At 41.5% G+C, this 24,169-nt stretch overlaps 1 protein-coding gene across 2 annotated transcripts in view; it reads right to left on the bottom strand.

Annotated features, from left to right (window-relative positions):
* Positions 1-24,169, bottom strand: part of LOC145415597 (uncharacterized) — a 78,815-nt gene that overhangs the window by 27,753 nt on the left and 26,893 nt on the right. For both annotated transcript variants that reach the window (XM_080284820.1, XM_080284821.1), the window contains 2 exons: positions 13,622-13,716; positions 10,535-10,693 (listed from right to left, as the gene is read on the bottom strand). In XM_080284820.1, coding sequence (XP_080140946.1) covers positions 10,535-10,693; positions 13,622-13,716 — 254 coding nt within the window. The remainder of the gene's footprint in view (positions 1-10,534; positions 10,694-13,621; positions 13,717-24,169) is intronic.

Here is a 24,169-nt window from a genome sequence, read left to right as displayed (position 1 = left end):
CATGAGGGAGAGATAGTAGTAGAATGGATGTGGAAGATGTGCAGAGTGGCCTGGGAGGAAGGTAGAGTCCCGGAGGATTGGAAGTCAGGTATAATTATTCCCTTGTACAAAGGAAAAGGGGAAAAAGAAGTGTGTGGTAACCATAGGGGCATTTGTCTTCTTAGTATAATAGGAAAAGTGTATGGTAGGATACTTATTGACAGAGTTAGAGAAAGAACAGAGAAATTAGTTGGAGAAGAACAGGGAGGCTTTAGGAAGGGAAGAGGTTGTGTAGATCAGATATTCATTCTTAGATCTTTAGTGGAAAAGTTTCTAGAGAAGGGAAAGAAGTTGTATGCGGCATTCATGGATTTGGAGAAAGCATATGACAGGGTGGATAGACAAGGATTGTGGAAAGTGTTAAGAATATATGGAGTAGATGGAAAGTTGTTGAATGCTGTGAAGAGTATGTACGATGGTGCGAAGGCTGCAGTGCGTGTGGATGGTGAACTAAGTGAATTTTTCTCTTTGAAGGTTGGGTTGAAACAGGGATGTGTCATGTCTCCATGGTTGTTCAATCTGTACATGGATGGGGTAATAAAAGAGGTACAAGGTAGGGTAGTGGATGTTGGTGTGGCCATGGTGAGAGAGGATAGTGTTTGGAAACTCCCTGTACTGTTGTTTGCAGATGATACTGTGTTGTTGAGTGAAGACGAAGGGGAGCTGCAAGGCTTGGTTGATGAGTTTGAGAGAGTGTGGAAGAAACGGAATCTAAAGGTGAATGTAGGGAAGAGTAAAGTGATGGTCTTTGAGAGAGGTGAAGTCAGTGAATGTACAGCGAGGCTGGATGGTGAGGAATTGGAAAATGTGAGTACGTTTAAGTACTTGGGTAGTGTGATGAGTAAGGATGAAGGTTTGGAGGGTGAAGTGCTTGAAAGGGTACAGCAGGGAAGAAAGGCTGTTGGTTCCTTGAAAGCAGTGATAAGAAACAGGGAAGTGAGCATGGAAGTGAAAAAGTTACTACATGACAGTATTGTGATACCAACTCTAACGTACGGAAGTGAAGCTTGGACGTTGTTGGAAGGACACATGTCAAGAGTGAGAGCAGTGGAAATGAGTTATTTAAGAGGAGCCTGTGGAGTCACATGGAGAGACAGGCTGACGAATGAGGATATAAAGGAGCGTTGTGGTGTTGATGTGGATGTGATAGGAACCGTTATGAGGAACACACTGAGGTGGTTTGGCCATGTGGAGAGGATGGAGGGTGAAAGACTGACGAAGAAAGTGTATGTGAGTGAGGTGGAGGGGGAAAGAGGGAGGGGGAGGCCGAGGATGAGATGGAGGGATGGGGTGGAGAGGTATATGAGAGAGGGGGGTGTGAGCTGGGAGCAGGGGAGTGAAATGGCGGGGGACAGGGCGACTTGGAGGCGATTTGTTTGTGGCCACCCCAAACGGGATTGAGGCGTCTGGCAATAGATAGATAGATAGAAACACTCTCTCATTCCTTCCAAACTTTTCCATGCACACTTCCACATTTGTCCAGAACTCTTCTCTCAATTGAGGCATCTGGCAATAGATAGATAGATAGAAACACTCTCTCATTCCTTCCAAACTTTTCCATGCACACTTCCACATTTGTCCAGAACTCTTCTCTCACTCCTCTAGCACGATCTTGCGTTGGTGCATACACACACACAATCGCTCACATTTGTATTCCAACTTTCAACTTTACCCACACAATCCTTGACCCAACTGATCCATATTGTCTTATGCTCCTCTTCCATCTTTTACTCACAACTATACATACTCCTTCCTTTGCCCTCTCATTCTCACCTACTCCTGCACATATACCCCATCCATACTCCCATTCTCTCACACTTTCTCTTCACCATTTTGTTTCAGTTATTCCACATACATCCACTTTCGCACCCTCAAGCACCTGGACAATCTCTCTCTCTCTTTCACCTCATCATTCGCTCCTCTTACATTCCATGTACTCATTACCAAGTCCTTTGTCATTCTTCCTTCACCTTTATCATTTTTTTTCTGTGTCAGCCCTCCTCTCTTCCTATTTCTCCCACCTTTCCTGTCACTTTTTATTACTCTTCTTTCTTATTCAGAGAGCTTTACACTGAGTGACATGCCTGATCATTTCCTGTAAGCCAGAAACTATTTACAATGCTGGGTGGTAACCATATAACCAACCCATACAAGTTCCTTATGTGTCAACAAGTGGGTTTGCAGAGGGTTAGTGCCCCTCCCTGTAAAACAACGAACTCATGGACAACTGGCCACCCCTTCTTATGGGATTATGGCATTTGGCTATAGATAGATGGATAGATTTTTATCTCATCATTATATAATTCTTATGCAACCACTCATATGCTATGTTAAAGTTATTATTAATAATTCCTTCCATCTTCTGTCTTTTTTTCTTTCATTCTTTTCTCTTCTTTCTGCCTACGAGTGACTTTACACTCCCTCTTCTGTCTTTCATTCCTTCATTCTTTCCTCTCCCTTCTGCCTGTGGGTGACTCTACACTGAGGAACAAGCCAAATGGTTTCCTGTACACCAGGAAACCATTTACTACGCTGGGTGGTAACCATATAACAAAATTTTGGCACCAGGTGGTTTATCCATCCATCCATCATCCAATCCTACATTGCCCCATGAGGAGCGCAGGCACCTGGGGCTAGGCAGTTGGTCCCGACATTTAAGATGAGAGTGACCAGCCTCACTCATCCCTGAGTGGCATTACATGAGCAATCAACCCCAACCATCCCTTGGACACAAACCTTCACCGGCTCAATCCGACTGGAGCGCAATAATTACCCATTAAACCACCAGATGCCAAAATTTGGTTATATGGTTACCACCCAGCTTAGCAAGTAGTTTCCTGGTGTACAGGAAACCATTTGGCTTGTCACTCAGTGCAGAGTCACCCACAGGCAGAAGGAAGAGGAAAGAATGAAGGAAAGAAAGACAGAAGAGGGAGTGTAAAGTTACCCGTAGAAGGACAAGGAAAGAATGAAGGAAAGGAAGACAGAAGAGGATGGAAGGAAAGAAGGATGGAGGAGAGGAAAAGGCAGACACCTGACAGTAGCACTACATCGAGTGAGTGGATGGTGAGTGCCCCCACCTACCACGAACCTGGTGGTTTAGTGGGTAATTATTGTGCTCCAGTCGGATTGAACCGGTGAAGGTTTATTTCCAAGAGGTGATTGGGGTTTACTGCTCATGTAATGCCACTCAGGGATGAGTGAGGCTGGTCACTCTCATCTTAAATGTCAGGACCAACTGCCTAGCCCTGGGCTGCTACGCTCCTCATGGGGCAACGTAAGATTGGATGATGGATGGATAGATGGATAAACATGCACTTCCTTTATACATACCATTCCACCATAGGCCTGTCTCATTTGCACTGAATACTTGCTCAGCTACAGGCACTAAGAATAATGTTATTTATTAAAGGATAGCAATATGCACAGATGGAAATGAGTAGAGATGAAAGCAGGCGACTGGCTACGTACGAATGGTAATAAAGAAGACAGGCTGGCACTGCTTGGTGCATATTTACATAAATATTTTATTACTTTCCACAGGAGCTACAGACTCTAAGAATATTTTGTTATTTATTAAGGTGAGTGAGATACACAGGTTAGATGGAAATAAGCAGTACTAAAAGCAATCAACTATGGTCAGGTCTCAGTACACATCAGTTTGGTATGTGATAAACTGATACATGTGTAATGAGGAACTAAAAGTTATACCCAGTTTTGAGATGTCACTGGTGAAATTCACTTATGCATAACTGTGGTGGCTACATAAGACTATCCCATGCATACTAAAAGGAACACCTGTGTCAGTTGCATAAGTCATTATGAAAAAGTACAGTAGACACTCAACTTGTACAGTTAATGCATCCAGGAATTTTACCACATAAATTGAAATGCACAAACTACACCACTGACACTGTTATATGGCTAATTAGAATGGTGAAATCCCCAAGTCCCTAATTTAGCCCTCTTTACAAATTATTACCCTCTCCTGATCATACCTGAAATTCATTGTTGTACACATACCGTACAAATATGAACATTACTGGGCATTAAAAAAAGGGTTAATTAAAGTGTACAAAGTGGTAAATATTTGGTGATCACTTACCATGACAGGGGATGGAGTGGTGTTTGGGAGACAGGGAAAGGGTTATCCGAGACTGAGGTGCTACAGAAGGGGGAATGAGCAGTGCCTCAAACCCCTCTAGGGCTTATGTTAGGCCTGAAACCCTTCAAAGTCGTTCCCAATTGTCGTCATTGGCAAGTTGTAGGGAGCTGGGCACTGCGGCGGTGCTTGACTGGGAGAGACTGAGATGGCAGGGCAGGCATTGGAGCTGGGGATGAGGCAAGGTAGGAGGTGATGACAGTTTGGGATGACTCATTAATTTTCTTCACAAACTGCTCCTATCAGATGCAGCCAATTTAACTCTGGAAGGACTGAAGCTTTTCTGTGTTGTTCACCATCATCATTAGGGTGTCCTTGAGCCAGCTGGTGATTTTCAACAGCAGGCTCAGCTGCTGGTAAGTGGGCCCCTCAACATGTTGTGGCTCACCTGCTCCTGGCACCTGCTGTGTGGCCTCAGGTGCAGGGCACTCCTCTTTCTCGACCTCTTCCATGAAGCTGTTAATCGTCATTTCCGGAGCAGCATCGATAATGTGAAAGATGTTGTCACAAGTGATGACAACAAAACCCTCCCCTGGTGCTATTGCCTAGCGCAGCACATATATGATTTCTGTTGCTAACACAGCAGGATAACCATGAAGTGGCAGCTTCCACCACCTGTGCTTAGCCCCTAAACTGTGGGCTTGTTTTGGCACTCCTTGCATGTCCCGCGGGGATATTCGCGCTCCGACAGACTTTGTAAAAATATTTGCCAAAAATCAGTTATTAGTCCTAGAATATTATAATTACATATGCATATGGCACATACCTTTAGCTTTCTCCTGGGATGTTTGTTGAGCCTTCGTCGAGTACCGTAGGATTTGTGGAGACTTCTGAAGTTGGATAACGAAGTCTCCACTTTACACTTCCCGACACCCAGTAATATGATTACCACAGCCTGATGTTATCACTAGAAACACTATTCTATTATTTTTAAGTAGTTTGGAATCCATACTTAAAAAAAAAAAAAAAAAAAAAAAAAAAAAAACACTGTGAAAGCAATGAAAATTACGAGCGTGTACCAGCTTCCTTGCGCTAGTTTGCTGCTGGTATTCTGTCATTTATTATTCATAAAAACACTCACAGTTTAAATTTCTATTACTACATAACACTTATATATATCTGCAGTTTTTATCCATAAGTCTCCTTCAGTTACAGAAGTTTATTGTCATTGTAGGCATTCAATTTCTCTTTCAGTAAAATACATAGCATTCACTTTCTTGTCCTGTATACTAGCGTTGAGAGCAAATCTGTCACTTTCACTTTCATAACGCATAGTATTCATACATGCTAGAGTGAAACTTTCACTTTCATGACTCCTAGTATATATACTTGTATTCTTATATTACTACTCATTTACATTTCTATTTACATTCTCTATTTTATTTACATTATTTACATTTCTATTTTATTTACACTATGCTATGCACTGTTACTTGCAGTAACTTATAAAAGTATTTTCCACTGTTCAGTTATATTTACATTCATTGCTTTCATTTGCTGTTTACACATTATTTACATTTCCACTTGCACTGTTTTAGAATCACCAGAAAGATCTAGTCATTGTCCATCATTATCGTTGATAAATTAGCCAGTCCATGTTCCACAGCAGTCACTTTGCCCTTTACCCCTTTCCACACGAGGTTTAGTAGTGGTAGAGGTCACAGGGCCCTTTGCATGGGGCTAAAAAGCAGCGGAATTGGACAGGCGCGAATCCGACGTGGTTTCACCTTGAAAGATGACAGTAAATTGAATGGTGCTGCCTAGGGGCAGTGAAGGGCTGCCAATGTCAGCGTGGTGACAGCCGCTAATATATACGCTATGAAATAACTGGCAGGAAATCTAGACAATACATAATAAATTAGGTAGTTCCAGGTGAATGTAAATATCACTTAGGCTTCTCCCTTCCTTTCATATATATATTTTTATTACAAGAATAGATTATACGGCATATTTCAAGGGGAAATTACTGGGGGAAATTAGCGAACGAGTGCACGTGAGGTGTTGTCAGGTGATAATTAGCCAATTCCAGGTGTATGGGACTATCACTTACCTTATTTCTTTTTTGTATACATTATTTTGTATAAGAATAGGGCATAGGGCTTATTTCAATGAATGAAATCAGTGGAAAATTCCGGGGAAGATTTGCTTAGCGGGCAGGTGCGAGAGGATAATGGAGGGGAGGTAGGCAGGGGAGTCAAGAATGGGGAAAAATGGCTAAATTGTTAACAGCGGATGGGAGTACAGATCAGATGAGGAGTGCTGATTAATGTTGGACATTGGAAGTACTGATAGATGCTACAAGCCACCACTTGTAAGCCCGGGAGAATTCAAAATAACACAGAATCACAAAAGCGACATCCCGCGGTATGATCCATTGCGCCCGAGCATCACGAAAGTGATGCCCTGCGGTTAAGGGGTTAACAACCTTGCTGATGTTGTCCTACGCAGCAATAATTTTTTTTTAAATTGCAGTCTTAATATTAAACACCTTCCAAAAGTATTTTATTCTCACTGCTTGAGAGTTTGCAGCAGGAGGCGTTGGTAAGGCAACCTCAAGGCTTGCCTGCCCACTTCTGAGATGCTATTGATGTCAACTCAGTCCCTCAGCTAGCTGCCTCTCTCATAGCTTTGTAAGTGCAACCCCTTGAAAGTCACAACAACCTATTAGTCAAGAGGTAGAACAACACTAGTGGTGCTGGGTGGCAGGAAAACAAGCTCAATGGCTGGGTGATAGGGAACAAGATACTGCGAGTGGCCTGGATAACTGTCCATAACCAAGACCACTTTAAAAAGAAAGATTTTTCTCTCCGCAGTGCACCTCTTGGCTGTGGTGACAAAAATCTTACTGAACCACTCCAGCAAACATGGCAACATCACCCACCCCTTGGAATTATGCATACTATGAACACACATCTGCTCAGCAATTTCATGTTGCAATGGCCTTGGCTGTGTGAACTTATGAACCATCAGAGGCTGTACCTCACATTCACCTCTAGTGTTAAAGGCAAACAATAAGGTCAGGCACACTTTGGAGACCTTGTACCTGCATGGTGAGCTTTCCTCATTCACCAAGAAAGTGGAAAAAGGAAGGTGTTTCCAGAAAAGGCTAGTTTCATCCATACTGAACACTTGATCTAATTTGTAACTATGGTGGTACCATTCTTAACTGGCGGTTTGGGTGGGGCACCAACCTCTGTACAGTGTTGCCACATTTTCCATACCCGCGATGCCTCTCTCTCTCTCTCTCTCCCTCCCTCCTGGGGGGAGATGTGCATCACCCTTGGGAATTTTGTTTCTTTTATGAGTGACATAAACTTGTGCTTTCATTTCTTTATTTTTTTATTATATCTAATTATATTTAAAAATATTATTGTTTTACATATGGCACCAGATGACCTCACTATTGTGGCGCCATGATTTGTTTTCATTCAATCGCTCTCTCCCTCCTTCGTTCCCTCCTTTCCTCCATCTCTCACTCAGCTGCAGTCAACACTGCCCCTGGTCTGCTTTCCCCCCCCCTCTCTCTCTTTCTCTCTCTCTCTCATCTGTGGTATTTTAGGATACATTTTGGTTATTTTCTTTTACGTTATAATGTACATATTGCAAATTTGACTATTTCCACACCACTCAGGAGGTAAAAGTCTTGGCGCGTCTTTTTTTAAGCGTCCCCAAACAGGCCTAGGATAGACGAAGCTCTGGCCAGGTGGGACTGGGTGTGTGTGAGTGTTGCCTCTCACAAGGGTTTAATGTATTATTTTTTTTTTACTAAGAAATTGACATATTTTTACTTATATTCCTGCACATTATCTTATAATCATAATTGTGACATTATTACCAACCCCAGAAATACGGTAGCAGCCAATAAAAGTGACTACTTTTTTTTAAGCAACACTGTAAAATATTTATGCCATGTTTCTGTATTGCCGTATAAATATTTTACGCATAATAAGTTTACTATTCTTTCATATATTATAATAAACACATTACCATTATATTCTTATGTGTTTATCTTATTGTGATCCCTATTACATATATCAGAGCCGTTCACATAGCGGGTACGGAACACGTGGCAACACTGTACAGAGTTTCGTGCCCCACCTAAACCGCCACTTAAGATTGGTACCACCATACCATCCTCTATCACCTTTCTAAAGGAGGCAGGGACAGCCTCAGCTGTGGCCATATCTGCAGCCCCCACCTTGCATGGTGCAGTTCTTTATGCTCACAGAATCTTGCAAACCAGCAGTTGCTAGCAGAGAAGGGTGAAAGATTTTCAACTTGCATCATTTAAGCAACTTTTCTGTCACTTTCTATAGCCTTTTGATGGATGATATTACTGTCCACTGTCATATTCACTCCTCTCTGAGCACTGAATAATTTATAAAGCACTTCCTCTGTTTTGAATAACACATCATGTCTCACACACAGGAATGCCTTCCTGAATCACTGTCACCTTCTAGTTGGACTCTTGTGCTCAGTCTTTTCACAGTACTTTCGCATTTTGTGCACTTTCAACTAATTTATGTTCAAGTGGTTTGCAATATCGACCACACACTCCTTAGCACTGAGCTGATGTAAAATCTTCCTTTTTCCTCTCAAGAGACAAAGGCACATGATAAGGCCTCTCACTAGCATCACTGGTAAGCAGGGTAGAAGACTGAAAACCTATAACACATAAATGAGCAAGGACTGTTAAAAGGCTTGGATTGTATTGTTTAGTTTGCATTGTTTATAAAAGCTCCAATATGTCTGTATGTGTCAACCTTGTTCATCTAGTGGCAGCTCTCCACACTGCTAGAACTCTGGCAGCCTCCCTATGAAGTCTTTTATCCCTGAGGGCATACTCTATGACACAGGATCACATGGGATTTTAATGCAAATGGGGATGCCAGGGATTAAGGTCAGCTGATGGAGACAATGGGAAGTGGGAAAGGGAGGACACAGAGCGTTCATGTGCAGTGGCCATGTTGGTATATATCACCATGTGGAACCTTCAAATGTCATCGTGGATGGCGATCAACTTCTGGGATTTTCCCGTGCAAACTGTCCCCCCCCCCCCCAACCAGCCTCAATTACTGGGCCTGGTCAGGGTTTAACTTTGCATGCAAAACATTTTTTCCACAAATCAGGCCCATGTATACTTAAGGTATACTGAAGGTGTCGTCTGGGTATGTAAACAGACCAATTGATAAGGGAGCTGAGCTATGGACCCAGACTTCCTCTTCCATGCTTAATGCAGTAATTTTCTATTATATTTTTTCCATTAGAAGTAACAGAAACAAATAAGAGAAGAGTACAAAACAACAGAAGTAGGACAAGGGGGAAAGAAATAACAGGACGAGAAAAATAGAAAAGAAACATACAGTAGAAGTGACAGACATGACAGAGGAGTGACAGAAGAAGAACAGTAGAGAAGGGAGATCACAACAGATGTGCTGCTACTAGCTCGGCTGAAGCAACAAAAGTTACGTATTATGCTACATGCAACATTTGGGCCTTTTCTCAATGGGAGAGAGTGTAGGTCATTCTGGTAATGATATCAGAATTCAATACAAGCTATTATTTAATTTTAGGCTTCTCAAATACAGGCATACCCCAGTTTAACAACGTAATTGGTTAGGTAAAACCCCATCATTAGGAGGGGTATCGTATATCCCAGTAATTTTAACATGTAAAGTAATGTGGAGCGTTTACCAGCCTTGGGTTTCCCCCCAAATCAAGGCCAAAACCCACCCAAATGAGCCCCCAAACAAGTTTAGAGCTAATCTAAATGGCCTAACAGCTGTCAAGGAAACTAACCTAAGCCTAACACCTGTAAATAACTCACTAAAACCAATAAATAAAATCTGAAAATCATCAAATATGTCTGGAAAAAATCATGCTTAGTAAATTGTACCCCAAAATGATAATGTTCACCCCACCTATGGCTAAAACACATTAATCTAAGTCTAAAAACAGTTTATAAATCAATCTAAACACAAAATTTTAGTCTAAGATATCATCAAAATCGGTAAAAAAATAAAAACCATTCTGTACTAACTCGACATACCAGTAATGAGGACATAGGTCAATGATCTAATGAATCAGGGATATCAGGTAAGAAAAAGAATAAGAACCCCTACTCTACAACCATGGTGTTCCTCTGTTCACTAAGGAAACAAATAGCATATAATAGATACAGATACATCAACATACTGTAATTGGTTCAATTTGACTAGTACATAAGAAATGGTGAGAGTGAAAAAACACGAAGTTCTTTATTTCTCTAACATATCAAACTGCACACAGCCTCTCAGAGGCTGGCCTCTGTGTGGTCTGAAATACCTGCCTCACCTGAAAATAATCCCATACCCTTCTGCCCACACTGCCAGCCTTATGGCGGTCCTTGATCCTCTTGTACGTGGTAACCAAGTTGTTCCATTTGCTGCGGATCTTCTCCACACTTAGGTTGTATGAATATGACCGCAGTTCATCTTGAATCTCTTTGTAGACCTGTTGGTAAGTGCCTATGGTTATCATTTGTCAGCTTTCATAATCATCCCAACTCAATTTCCAGTACAGTATAAACTCTCAAATTCAAAATGCTTTGGTCTAAAGGATTTACAGAATAAGGAGCACTGTATTCTGGAATGGAAATTCATAATGATAACTTCTGAAAAAATCATATGATAAGAAGTGATCAGAGTGCAATACAGGCAAACCCCGATTTACAATACCCCGGAACAGTGATGGGGGTAGAAATACCACTCTACCCCACCTATCGTTGGCCTACCCCCGGTTTTGCGATGGGTTATGATTTTTTTTTTTTTTTTTTTTTTACTGATTCTGATTATATTTTAGACTTAAATTTTGTGTTTAGGTTGATTTATTAGCTGCTTTGTGTTTTAGTCACAGGTGGAGTGAACACTGTCATTTGGGGTAGGGATTCTTGCTTATCTGACAAGGTACAAAACAATGTGGACAACTAGGCGACTCAACAAAGAATATTTTGTGTTTGACCACTGAACTGTCATCTAACCTATCATGGAATACATAATAATAATTTTAAATGAATATTAATAATTATGAAACCCTTAGAGAATAATTATTTCATGCACTGCTGAAAACTGTGACATTGATAAATCATGTGTTTTCATTTGGGCTGTTCAAGGAAAAATGCTTTGAAACTGCAAAGGAATTTCTAAATAAATGTTGGAAAATAAGAGAGAAGAAAATAAAGGAGCTCAGCAACCAGAACTGTAGCTAAAACAACATACAGAGGGGCCTCTGAACAGGCTATCCCAATAGCATCACTGACAGATATATAAATTGTGTGTTTACATTCAGGCTTGGGAAAACACTTTGAAAATACAAAGGAATTTCTAAATGAAAGTTGGAAAATAAGAGAGAAGAAAATAAAGGAACTCAGCAACCACAACTGTGACAAAAACGACATTAAAAAGGGCCCCTGAAAAGCCTATCCCGATCAAATCATCGATCGCATTCCCCATCAAAACTTCAATGATTCTCCGTCACAACAATTCACCGGTTGGACAATTCTGCATCATTCATACATTATTATTATGCATAACAGATGTTTATTTATTGTCCTGGGACTGTCTGATGATGGGATTGTATACAATGCTGCTGCTTCTTCTCTACCGAGTTTGAATATGAGTCAGAGATTGCATTCTCCAGTGACCTTGACTCGATACAAGTGAGAAAGGCACTGGTTTTAGGCGTAGATTAGCTTACTTTACAGCTGTTAAGCCATTTAGATTGGCTGTAAACTTTTTTTTTTTTACTCATTTGGGTGGGTTTAGGACTTGGTTGGGGGGCGGGGGGGAACCCAAGGCTCAAAAACACATCCCTATACTTTACATGTTAAATCTACCCTGAGATACGATACCCTGCCTAGCGGTGGGTTTTTACTTAACCAACTGCATTGTTAAACCAGGGTATGCCTGTACTTGCATCATGCAATGAAAAATTGTTGGAAATAATCAAGTTGGTAAGATGAAATGAATATCTGCTACTTCTGATCTACTGTTAATAGTGTGATTCATGACCACACTTCTAGGCTGATGAGCTGTGTGCTCTGAAACTACAGGTGCCCACTGATCATGTGGAAAGTTAAGGCTGAACCTTTGATCCTGTTCTATGTCCCTGGTCTTTGATTAATTGCCATAAAAACTGAACTACTTCATCCATACCTGATCCCTCAATCCATTCACCAAGTATGGTTCAAATTTGCTCATGTTCATGCTGTCTTAACTCTGTGACCATTACTTTTGACTTATTGTTCCACAGATACTGTAGAATATAAGGGTAATTTCATCCTCGGCAAACCTTGAACCCATCCATTAAGTTAAAGGCAAATCTGTGTAACCCATCTGAATTAAAGTGCCAAACCTCTGACCTTGTCCTGTGACCTTCATATCTGATTAACTGCTCTAAAAACTGAATTGTTTCACCCTTTCATACCCCTCAACATCCACCAGATTTGTTGAAAATTTGATAAAAACTGTTTGGGTTGACCTTGCCCTTGACTTTTGACCAGCAAATTCTCTTACTCCCCCCAAACTAATCACCTAATCCCCTGATGGTCAACAGTGACAAGCTGGACCAAATGCATACCTGGTAGTCCCTTCATGCTAGTGCATGTGTGTGTAATGATTTTTCACAACTGTCAAAGAAATTCATAAACCATCAGTCAAATAATGAAGATTTTGAAGATCTCCAAAGTTTTCAAACTGGCTCAGTCTATGTATGCTAGGTAAAAACTGATGCATGATAGATTGGGGTCACAGCTTTTTGTCACCCTTCAAGGATCCGCTCAAGTCAGGGGATGATTGTACTCCACTGTTTATTTATCATCACCTCATCTCTTTCCACAATTCATGTTTCAGGCCCATTCTTATATATATACTGTATGTTTAACAATCATTGGGACAACACACCCTTAGCCCACTCCAGCACTGATACTGAACAGTTAACTTAAGAAATGCACTTCTTCTTATGGATTTTACAGTACAGTACTATGGTAGTCATAAAAATTCTTTAAGGCATTCAATAATTTTCAATCCAAACCATACATAAAAATTTTTGAAACAAACCTACAATAATCTGATGCATATAGCACAATGAGCTCCCTATAACTGAAAGATGATTTAGTGCACTTTAAGTATGAAAGAGTTTACAAAATACATATTGCATATACATCTGCTGTTTTGTCTAGACATATATGAAAAAAGGAAACCAACAATCACATTTTTTACAAAGTAGCTGTACTACTTAGTGACTTACAATAATCTATAACATGTCAGGAGATGAGATGCACTAGAACCCAAAGGCTCCTGCTCCTGCACGTACATTAAATCCAACATACCCATTCTCCTCTTACAAGTAACATCTTTTTAGATACGAACCCTTGGGTCATACCTGGTTCCTATCTTGTCTTGATGAGCAAAACTTGTGAAAGCGGTCACGGAGACACTCAATCAGAAGCAAGGTTGCATTGTGATTGAAGTCATCTTCTGAAATGTATGAAAGTTAAATTCAGGAGACGTTGTGACAAGTTTGTAGAACATAACACAAGTCTGCCTCAAGACAAATGCTAGAAGTAATGGGCACTATGGCATTAGTACCTGGGGGTGGGGGTGGGGGTGGGATGGGGGGAGGGAAAATTGAGGAAAAAGCAGGGTGAGAACAGTTAAAAGTAAACTAACATATCTGTATGTTCTCTGTGATATAAGAAGTAAAATTATGCAGTTATTATTAAATTTTTTATTGGTGTTGAATACTCTGAATCTGAGTGGGTAACATATGACTGGAGCTCAGCTAAGTCCACTTTGCCGGATAAAACTTTGTCTTTGTACCTATTAAAGAGAAAACACTGCAGCAACCTCTCAATTTTCCAGCATAAATCAGCCAAGCCCTAAGCTGAATAACGTGAAATGTTGGATATTGCATAGTACCCCCCATCAGCTCAATATTCTGTGCCGAGCTGGATATTTCATTACTATTTGTCTTGACCCTCTACCCTATAAACTTTCCCATGAGTAAATGATGAAAATTAAGCATAAAATACAAAAATTATACAATACAGCAATATAGAAACGGCTGACTACTGTTCTTGAACCACATGATACACCTCGACACAGGATATTGCACAGAACCACTGGTTACTTCCCATTTTGGCGCAAGATATTGCTTTAATAGAGCCGAGACAGCAGAGATGTCTCTCTCCATTCACTGGAACACCACACTTGGAGTTACTTTCTCTCTCAGTAACCATCACTTTACTTTATTCCTATATTTACGCTCAAGGCACAACACTCACTGATATTAGCAACACTCTGCACTAGTCTACCAAGTTCTTGTCCAGTATTTGCAAGTGGTACTGCATCATCAACATACAACAAATCTGAGATATTCCATCCATCACCATTCATTACCAATGCCATCCCTCTCTCCATTACTCGTGTTTTTACATCTCTCATCACCCCATCCATATACATATTGAACAACCATGGGGACATCACACAACCTTGTCGCATGCCCACGCTGATCATGAAACATTCACTTAGATGCCCATTAACCCTTACACATACCTCACTACCATCATAAAAACTCTTGACGGCACCTAGCAGCTTACCATCTACACCGTACATGCACAAAACCTTCCACAATCCTTCTCTGTCTACTTTGTTGTATGCTTTTCTCATCTCCATGAGTGCCATGAACACCTTATAGTCCTTCACACAAGCCTTCTCCACTATCTGTATTACTGCAAATATTTGATCCACACATCCTCTGCCACTTTTAATGCCACCCTGTTCATCACTCACTAGGACTTACTGATATATCTCTTACTTTCCCTATAATAATTCCTCCATACAAGTCGTGGAAGCAATGAAGAAAGTTAAATCGGGGAAAGCCCCAGGAATTGATGGAGTGTGTGGTGAAATGCTGAAGCATGGGGGAGAGATAGTAGTAGAATGGATGTGGAAGATGTGCAGATTGGCCTGGGAGGAAGGTAGAGTCCCGGAGGACTGGAAGTCAGGTGTAATTATTCCCTTGTACAAAGGAAAGGGGGGAAAAGAAGTGTGTGGTAATCATAGGGGCATTTGTCTTCTTAGTATAATAGGAAAAGTGTATGGTAGGATACTTATTGACAGAGTTAAAGAAAGAACAGAGAAATTAGTTGGAGAAGAACAGGGAGGCTTTAGGAAGGGAAGAGATTGTGTAGATCAGATATTCATTCTTAGATCTTTAGTGGAAAAGTTTCTAGAGAAGGGAAAGAAGTTGTATGCGGCTTTCATGGATTTGGAGAAAGCATATGACAGGGTGGATAGACAAGGATTGTGGAAAGTGTTAAGAATATATGGAGTAGATGGGAAGTTGTTGAATGCTGTGAAGAGTATGTACGATGGTGTGAAGGCTGCAGTGCGTGTGGATGGTGAACTAAGTGAATTTTGCTCATTGAAAGTTGGGTTGAAACAGGGATGTGTCATGTCTCCATGGCTGTTCAATCTGTACATGGATGGGGTAATAAAAGAGGTACAAGGTAGGGTAGTGGATGTTGGAGTGGCCCTGGTGAGAGAGGATAGTGTTTGGAAACTCCCTGTACTGTTGTTTGCAGATGATACTGTGTTGTTGAGTGAAGACGAAGGGGAGCTGCAAGGCTTGGTGGATGAGTTTGGGAGAGTGTGTAAGAAAAGGAATCTAAAGGTGAATGTAGGGAAGAGTAAAGTGATGGTCTTTGAGAGAGGTGAAGTCAGTGAAAGTACAGCGAGGTTGGATGGTGAGGAATTGGAAAATGTGAGTACGTTTAAGTACTTGGGTAGTGTGATGAGTAAGGATGGAGGTTTGGAGGATGAAGTGCTTGAAACGGTACAGCAGGGAAGAAAGGTTGCTGGTTCTTTGAAAGCAGTGATAAGAAACAGGGAAGTGAGCATGAAGAGAAAAAGTTACTACATGACAGTATTGGGATACCAACTCTAACGTACGGAAGTGAAGCTTGGACGTTGTTGGAAGGACACAAGTCAAGAGTGAGAGCAGTGGAAATGAGTTATTTAAAAGGAGCCTGTGGAGTCACATGGAGAGACAGGCTGACGAATGAGGATATAAAGAAGCGTTGTGGTGTGGATGTGGATGTGATAGGAAGCGTTATGAGGAACACACTGAGGTGGTTTGGCCATGTGGAGAGGATGGAGGGTGAAAGACTGACGAAGAGAGTGTATGTGAGTGAGGTGGAGGGGGGAAGAGGGAGGGGGAGGCCGAGGATGAGATGGAGGGATGGGGTGGAGAGGTATATGAGAGAGGGGGGTGTGAGTTGGGAGCAGGGCAGTGAAATGGCAGGGGACAGGGCGACTTGGAGGCGATTTGTTTGTGGCCACCCCAAACGGGATTGAGGCGTCTGGCAATAGATAGATAGACAGACCTTCCCTACAACACTCAATAAACTTATGCCAAGATAATTCTTGCACTCACTTCACTCACCTTTACTTTTGTACAGGGGCACAATCACAGCCTTTTTCCACTCTACTGGCAATTGCACTCATCCATGCCTTCTTACATATCTCCATCAAGCACTTCATTCTGCTCTCTCCACTACACTTAATCATCTCTGCATACACCTCATCAACCCCAGCTGCTTTCCCGTTTTTCAGCCACTTCACGGCATTGTTAACCTGTGCGAGTCTCATGTTTCCTGGTAATGCATTCCTTCTCTGCACACCCCCAAAACCAATTATGTTTACAGCTGCTCTGCTCTCTATATTCCCCCCTATCAGGCTTTCAAAATACTCTTTCCATCTGGTCCTTACTTCATCCTCACGGGTTAATAATCTACCACTTACATCCTTCACACATTCACATTTCTTTTCACTGTGACTTCTACATTTCCGCACCTCTTTCCAGAATAACTTCCTATTTTCAGAGTAGTATGCATTCATTTTTCTTCCTGGATCATCATTTACCTTCTCATTTTTCCTCTTCTGTTGTCTCTTTACATGCTTTTTGTTCTCAATATATTCTGTTATTTCAATTGAACCCCTGCTCTGTAACCACTCTAGCCACTTCTTCCTCTTTTCCTCGACTGCTCTCTTAACCTCCTCATCTCACCATGTCGTACCTTTCTTCTTTGTTGTTACTCCTACCACATAACACACTGCTTTAGCATTCCTAACTAAGCAATCCTTATATGCATTCCACAGGCTGTCTAGATCTTCATTCATGTATATATATATTGTTACGGAACAGAGAAAGATAATGTACATTTTAAGTGAGAATACTAAAAATCACAACTGTCCCGTAAAGTTCCAGGTTCAAAACAAAAGAGTTAGGTAAAATTACAAGTTAAAGTTTAATGCTCAAACTAACAACAAAACATTCAGGACTCATAAGGATAATGTAATGGCAAAAAAAACAGGTTAAATATATGGTTAACTGCAATAGCCTCTATTAACACGAAATTAGCAAGAGTAAATTTATCTAAGTCAGCCCTGATAAAATGAAAATACACTGGATAATGCTCAGTTAATGCAAGATAAATTATTACAGATACAAAATATTATTAATGATGGCTGACAATAAGAACCTTACATGAATTACAAAAACCTTACTAGGCCCACAAATTAACACCTTATGCTATACAGTACAAGAACAAAATGCAATAACACTTATACTCAAATTACACACAGCTGCTAGATGGTTGGAGACTTCCTGAGAACTCACAATAATAACTGTACAGGGGAGGACAGAGATGTGAACAAAATGAGGAGCAGATCTAAGTGGCAATGATGCAGAGACTGAGCTCATTATATAGGGGACGGCAGAGCTTAATACAAACTGTAAGAAGGACGCGCAAATGAAGCCATGGGGACAAAGAGTTGACAATCTTGCTCTGAACAACAGAAAGAACGACTTACTCTACTATACCGGTAGAAGGGGGGGACTGAGGCAGAACACGCTCGTGATCAAACATGCAGCATACTGTGCGTTAAAATTACACAAAGGATGATGAAATCATAGGCTATGTAACACCTCCCCACAAAGAAAAAAGAAATTTACAAAGGAAATTTCTTATTACTCTAAAACAATCTGTCTAAAGTCTAGATAAGCAATCTGCAATAACATTTTCTTTCCCCTTGACATGTTGTATGTCTAATGAATACTCCTGAAGAAGAAGACTCCATCTTGTCAATCTCTGATTTTTATCTTTAAACTTACTAAGGAATTTCAGTGGGGTACGATCGGTATAAATGACTATGGGGTCAAAACCAGAACAGAAATAAAATGAAAAATGCTGTAAACCCAAAATCAAGGCCAAAAGCTCTTTCTCAATAGCTGAGTAGTTCTTCTGAGGTGGAGTAAACTTCTTACTGTAATAAGATATAGGGTGTTCAATACCCTGATCATCCTCTTGCAGCAAAACAGCCCCAGCTCCTGTATCACTGCGTCAACAGCCATCTTAAAAGGCTTAGCAAAATTTGGAGTAGCGAGCACTGGCTGACTTAATAGGATAGCTTTAAGTTTGCTGAAAGAGGATTCACAGTTATCGGTCCAGACAAATTTAACTCCCTTTTTCAGTAGGTCTGTAAGTGGTGATACAAGAATTGAAAAGTTAAGAACAAATCTCCTGTAATAACCTACCATTCCCAAAAATCTTTGTAGCTCTTTCCTACTTTTAGGTCTGGGAAGATCACTTATAACCTGAACCTTAGCTGCTGCTGGTGCAACATGTCCATCACCAATTAAGTACACAAGGTACTGAACTTTAGCTTGACCAAACTCACACTTTGATAAATTAGCTACAAGATTACCATGAACCAAACGCTCAAGAAATTTACTGACATGGCATAGGTGATCTTTCCAGTTGTCACTGAAGATTAATACATCATCAATATAAACAACACACCCTGCCAAACCCTCTGTTACAACATTCATGAGCTTCTGAAATGTGGCTGGTGCATTCTTCATACCATATGGCATTACGGAACATGCAAAAGTCTTTCCTAGTGTTACAAAACATGAGATCTCCCTAGCACATTCAGTCATAGGTACTTGCCAGTATCCCTTTAACAAATCAAACTTACTTATGTACCTAGCCTTTCCGATCTTGTCTATGCAATCTTCCACGCGAGGGAGAGGGTAAGTGTCTGTTTTGGTTATCTGATTAACACGTCTGTAGTCAATGCAAAGCCGCTGTGACCCACCTGGCTTAGGGACTAGAGTGACAGGAGAACTCCACTCGCTCTGACAGGGCTCAATCATCTTGTGGTCCGACAGGTAGCTAAGCTCCTTCTGGATGAGAGGAACTTTCACTGGGTTCACACGGTAAGGAGGCAGTTTAATTGGCTTTGCGTCTCCAACACTGACATCATGCATCAACACAGTAGTTCTTCCTGGAGTGGCACGGAACACTTGCGGGTACTCCTGCAGCAATGCCGAAAACTCCTGCCTTTCCTCGGGAGGTAGATGAGAAAGCTTAGTCTGGAGATCATTCATGATATCAGGATTCTTCCCCAAACTATCACTCAGGCTCATACTGCATGGGAGAGCTTCACTTGCAGACTCGGGTGGAACAGCTACAGTGCAGACTGGATTATTTTCGTCCCGCCTGTGATATAACTTTATCATGTTGATGTGACAAAGTTGCTTGTTCTTTCTACGATCTGGTGTGGCGATGACATAACTGACATCACTGAGTTTCTTCTCCACGAAATAAGGACCACTAAACTTGGCTTGAAGAGGTTGCCCATGAACTGGTAGCAGAATCAAAACCTGATCTCCTGGCTGAAAGTGGCGTAACCTGGACTTCTTATCATATCAAGTCTTCATCTTCTCCTGAGCAGCTCCTAAATTCTCTCTCGCCAGCTGTAAAGCAGTGGACAGCCGTTTTTTGAACTTCATCACATACTCCAGCAGGTTGACGTCATCTTCCTCCGACAGCCAGCATTCCTTGAGTAGCTTAAGGGGTCCTCTTACTTCATGGCCAAACAGTAGTTCAAAAGGTGAGAAGCCCAGTGATTCATTTGGAGATTCTCTTGCAGCAAACACAACGAATGGAAGACCTTTATCCCAGTCTTTCTGAAGTTCCAAACAGTATTTCTTGAGCATCGATTTGAGTGTTTGATGATATCTCTCCAATGCTCCTTGAGTCTGGGGATGGTAAGCTGAAGACGTGATCTGGATGATGCCCAACTCTTTCAGAGACTGCTTGAAAACATTTGATATGAAATTACTTCCCCGGTCTGACTGTACCTCCTTGGGCAGACCAAACTTTGTGAAGAACCCTAGCATTTCCTTAACCACGTTCTTTGCTGAGATATTTCTAAGTGGAATGGAGGGGAAATTGTTGAGTGCTGTGAAGAGTATGTACGAGGGAGCTAGGGCTACGGTGCGAGTGGATGGTGAGCTGAGTGAGTTCTTTGATCTCAATGTGGGACTGAAACAGGGGTGTGTAATGTCTCCATGGCTGTTTAATATATATATGGATGGGGTCGTAAAGGAGGTACAAGGTAGGGCAGTGGATGTGGGGGTGGCCCTAATGAATGAGGGTGAGATTTGGAAGCTTCTGGTGTTGCTGTTTGCTGATGATACAGTATTGTTGAGTGAAGTTGAATGGGAGTTGCAAGGTTTGGTGAATGAATTTGGGACAGTGTGTAGGAGGAGGAAGCTGAAAGTTAATGTAAACAAAAGTAAAGTTATGGTGTTTGAGAGGAATGAAGTCACAGAGTGTGCAGTGAGGTTGGATGGTGAGGATATGGAGAATGTGAGTGCATTCAAGTACTTGGGTAGTGTGATGAGTAAGGATGGAACTTTGAGGGATGAAGTACGTGAAAGGGTACAGCAGGGAAGGAAGGTTGTTGGCACACTGAAAGCAGTGATGAGAAATAGGGAGGTGAGTATGGAAGTTAAGAAGTCACTGCATGATGGTATTGTGATCCCTACCCTGACGTATGGAAGCGAGGCGTGGACCTTGCAAGAGGGGAACAAGTCAAGAGTGAGAGCAGTGGAAATGAGTTACTTGAGAGGAGCAAGTGGAGTGACATGGAGGGACAGGTTGACGAATGAAGAAGTGAAGGAACGTTGTGGGGTAGATGTGGATGTGGTTGAAAAGATTAGGAGAAATACACTGAGGTGGTTCGGACATATGGAGAGGATGGAGAATGAAAGACTGACTAAGAGGGTGTATGTAGGTGAGGTGGAGGGAGGGAGAGGGAGGGGTAGACCGAGGATGAGGTGGAGGGATGGAGTTGAGAGGTATATGAGGGAGGGGGGGGTGAGTTGGGGGGGTGAGTTGCGGGGAGGGGAGTCAAATGGTGGGTGACAGAGTGACTTGGAGACGTTTTGTCTGCGGCCACCCTTTGCGGGATTAGGGCGTCGGGCTATAGATAGAGAGATAGATAGAGGAATGGCTTCAGGATAACGAGTAGCCATATCAATCAGGGTCAACACATAAGAAAATCCTGAAGAAGTCTTGGGAAGAGGGCCCACAATATCCACCAACACACGGGTGAAAGGCGCCTCAAAAGAAGGAATGGGAACTAGAGGTGCAACCTTTTCGGTCTGATTACACTTCCCCACAACTTGACAGGTGTGACAAGACTTACAATACCAGGAAACATCCCTGAAGATCCCTGGCCAGTAGAAGTGTTTCAAAATGCGTGCCACAGTCTTCCTCACTCCAAGGTGTCCTGCCAAACTGGAATCATGAGCCACTCTAATGATATCCTGCCTACAAACACGAGGGATGACAACTTGATGTACAACCTCCCATTCACAGTCGGCTGATGCTGTTGGGGGTCTCCACTTCCTCATAAGTACTCCTGACTTTATATAATAACAAGTAGAAGCACCAGCTGACTCTTCCTCACTGCAAGCAGAGTTAGCTAGACCTTTCAACTCAGGGTCAGCAACCTGCAACTCAACCAACTCTTGACGAGACAAATTATCAACACTACGGGGTACTGCCTCATCTGGTGAGTGGTCCAAATTAGCAAGAAAAGTGTCAGCTAGGATAACATCATCATCATCATTATCCTCTAAATCACCAGTAACTTTAGACTTAGCCCTAGTGACAGCACATGCAGGGAACACATCAGGGACATCACAATCCTGGGTCGCAGCCACTGGCTCACTAGACAACTGAGGAGCTGGACACACTTGACTTCCACCAATATCATTTCCAAGTAAGAAAGTTACACCTGACATTGGGAGTGTCTCAACCAACCCAACCATAACGGAACCATTAACAAAACCAGACTCTAAATTCACTCTGCACAGAGGGACAGAGAAGTAATTATTCCCTACACCTTGTAAGATTACAGTTTCATCAGAGGAATTAACATTAGAGCCTAGAACACTGGTCAGCATAAGGGATTGGCAAGCACCTGTATCACGATATATTTTAACTGATTTCCTGTCATTACTGTCCAGAGGACTGACAAAACCATCAGACATGAAATTAGCACATGAACTCTTGAGAGTGTCACCCACGTTACTGCTCAAAAGAGGAGCTCCATCATGAGAATTTAAGTTACCCCTCAAAGCAGGTTCAGTTAACTCGGTTAAAGAATTCTGGGAACTCTCAAGGGTGGACAATAGACCAATTGACTGAATATTTAAAGACTCCTTTTTGTTCACATCACGCTGTCTCCTGAAACATTTCTCCGCAGTATGACCAAGCTTACTACAATAAGTACATTTACTTTTCTGAAATCTAGAGGTGAAGCTGGTATTTACTTCCTGAGAAACATCATCTTTATTCTCTTTCCTGTTACCTGTACTCTGAGTAGAGGCAACGTACTTACTCTCAGCTTTTCCTTTTTCTCTAGAATATCTCTTGTGAGTGAGAACATATTCATCAGCTAAAACTGCAGCATCAGTCAATTATCTATTCTTTTCTTATCAAGATATAGGCTTACATCTTTATTAATACACCTCTTGAAGTCCTCCAGCAAAATCATCTGCTTAAATTTGTCAAAATCAGAATCCACATTCTTAGAATTTAACCACTGCTCTAACAGATCTTCTTTGATTTTTGCATACTCAACATGGGATTGCTTATCTTGCTTGTAAGTTGTCCTAAATTTTACTCTATAGGCTTCAGGAAAAAGCTCATAGGCCTTAAGAATCAAGCTCTTAACTACATCATAATTATCAGACTGATCCTGAGGCAAAGATGCATAAGTTACTTGAGCTTTACCGGTGAGAACAGTTTGAAGGAGTACTGGCCAATACTTTTTGGGCCAATTAAAACCTGTAGCTACCCTCTCAAACAACTGAAAATACTTTGTTAAATCAGATTCATTAAAAGGAGGGACAAGTTTAACATTTTTAGCCACATCAAAATCATCAGAGCTAGATGATCCAGTTCCACCTTGTTTCATGCGATACTCATGGTCTGCCTGAATCCTAGCTAGTTCAATTTGTGCCTGAGCCTTTATCTGTGCCTCCTGAATCCGAGCCTGAGATTCAGCCTCCTTAGCATTTGCTTGAAATTCAGCCTCCTTAACACAAGCCTCCTTAGCCTGAGACTCAGCCTCCTTAGCATGTGCTTGAAATTCAGCTTCCTTCACATGAGCCTCCTGCAGGGCTAGCTGTAACTTAGCTAATTCAATCTGCGTTTGCTCATTTGGAGGAGTTACATTAAACAAGCTTTTATTAATCATGCCAACAATTTGATCTTTAGAATGATGAGAGCGAACTGCAATTCCCAATTGTTGAGCAACAAGCTTAAGTTCATTCTTTGTTCTGTTTTCTATATCACACACTGTTTGCACATTTGACAAAAAACCTTTGGCTTCATCAAGTGTAGTAATAGTAGACATCATGAATAAATCACAGTCACAAAATCTCAAGCAATATCCTTATGATAATATCCTGAATATCCTGATATGAGGTCGCCAAATTTATGTTACGGAACAGAGAAAGATAATGTACACTTTAAGTGAGAATACTAAAAATCACAACTGTCCC

Source organism: Coenobita brevimanus, chromosome 103 (assembly GCF_032717465.1).
Source record: "Coenobita brevimanus isolate Jiangsu-jjx chromosome 103, ASM3271746v2, whole genome shotgun sequence".
NCBI lineage: Eukaryota > Metazoa > Arthropoda > Malacostraca > Decapoda > Coenobitidae > Coenobita > Coenobita brevimanus.
The sequence above is the reverse complement of the archived record's forward strand: the minus strand, read 5'-3'. Positions and strand labels throughout refer to the sequence as shown.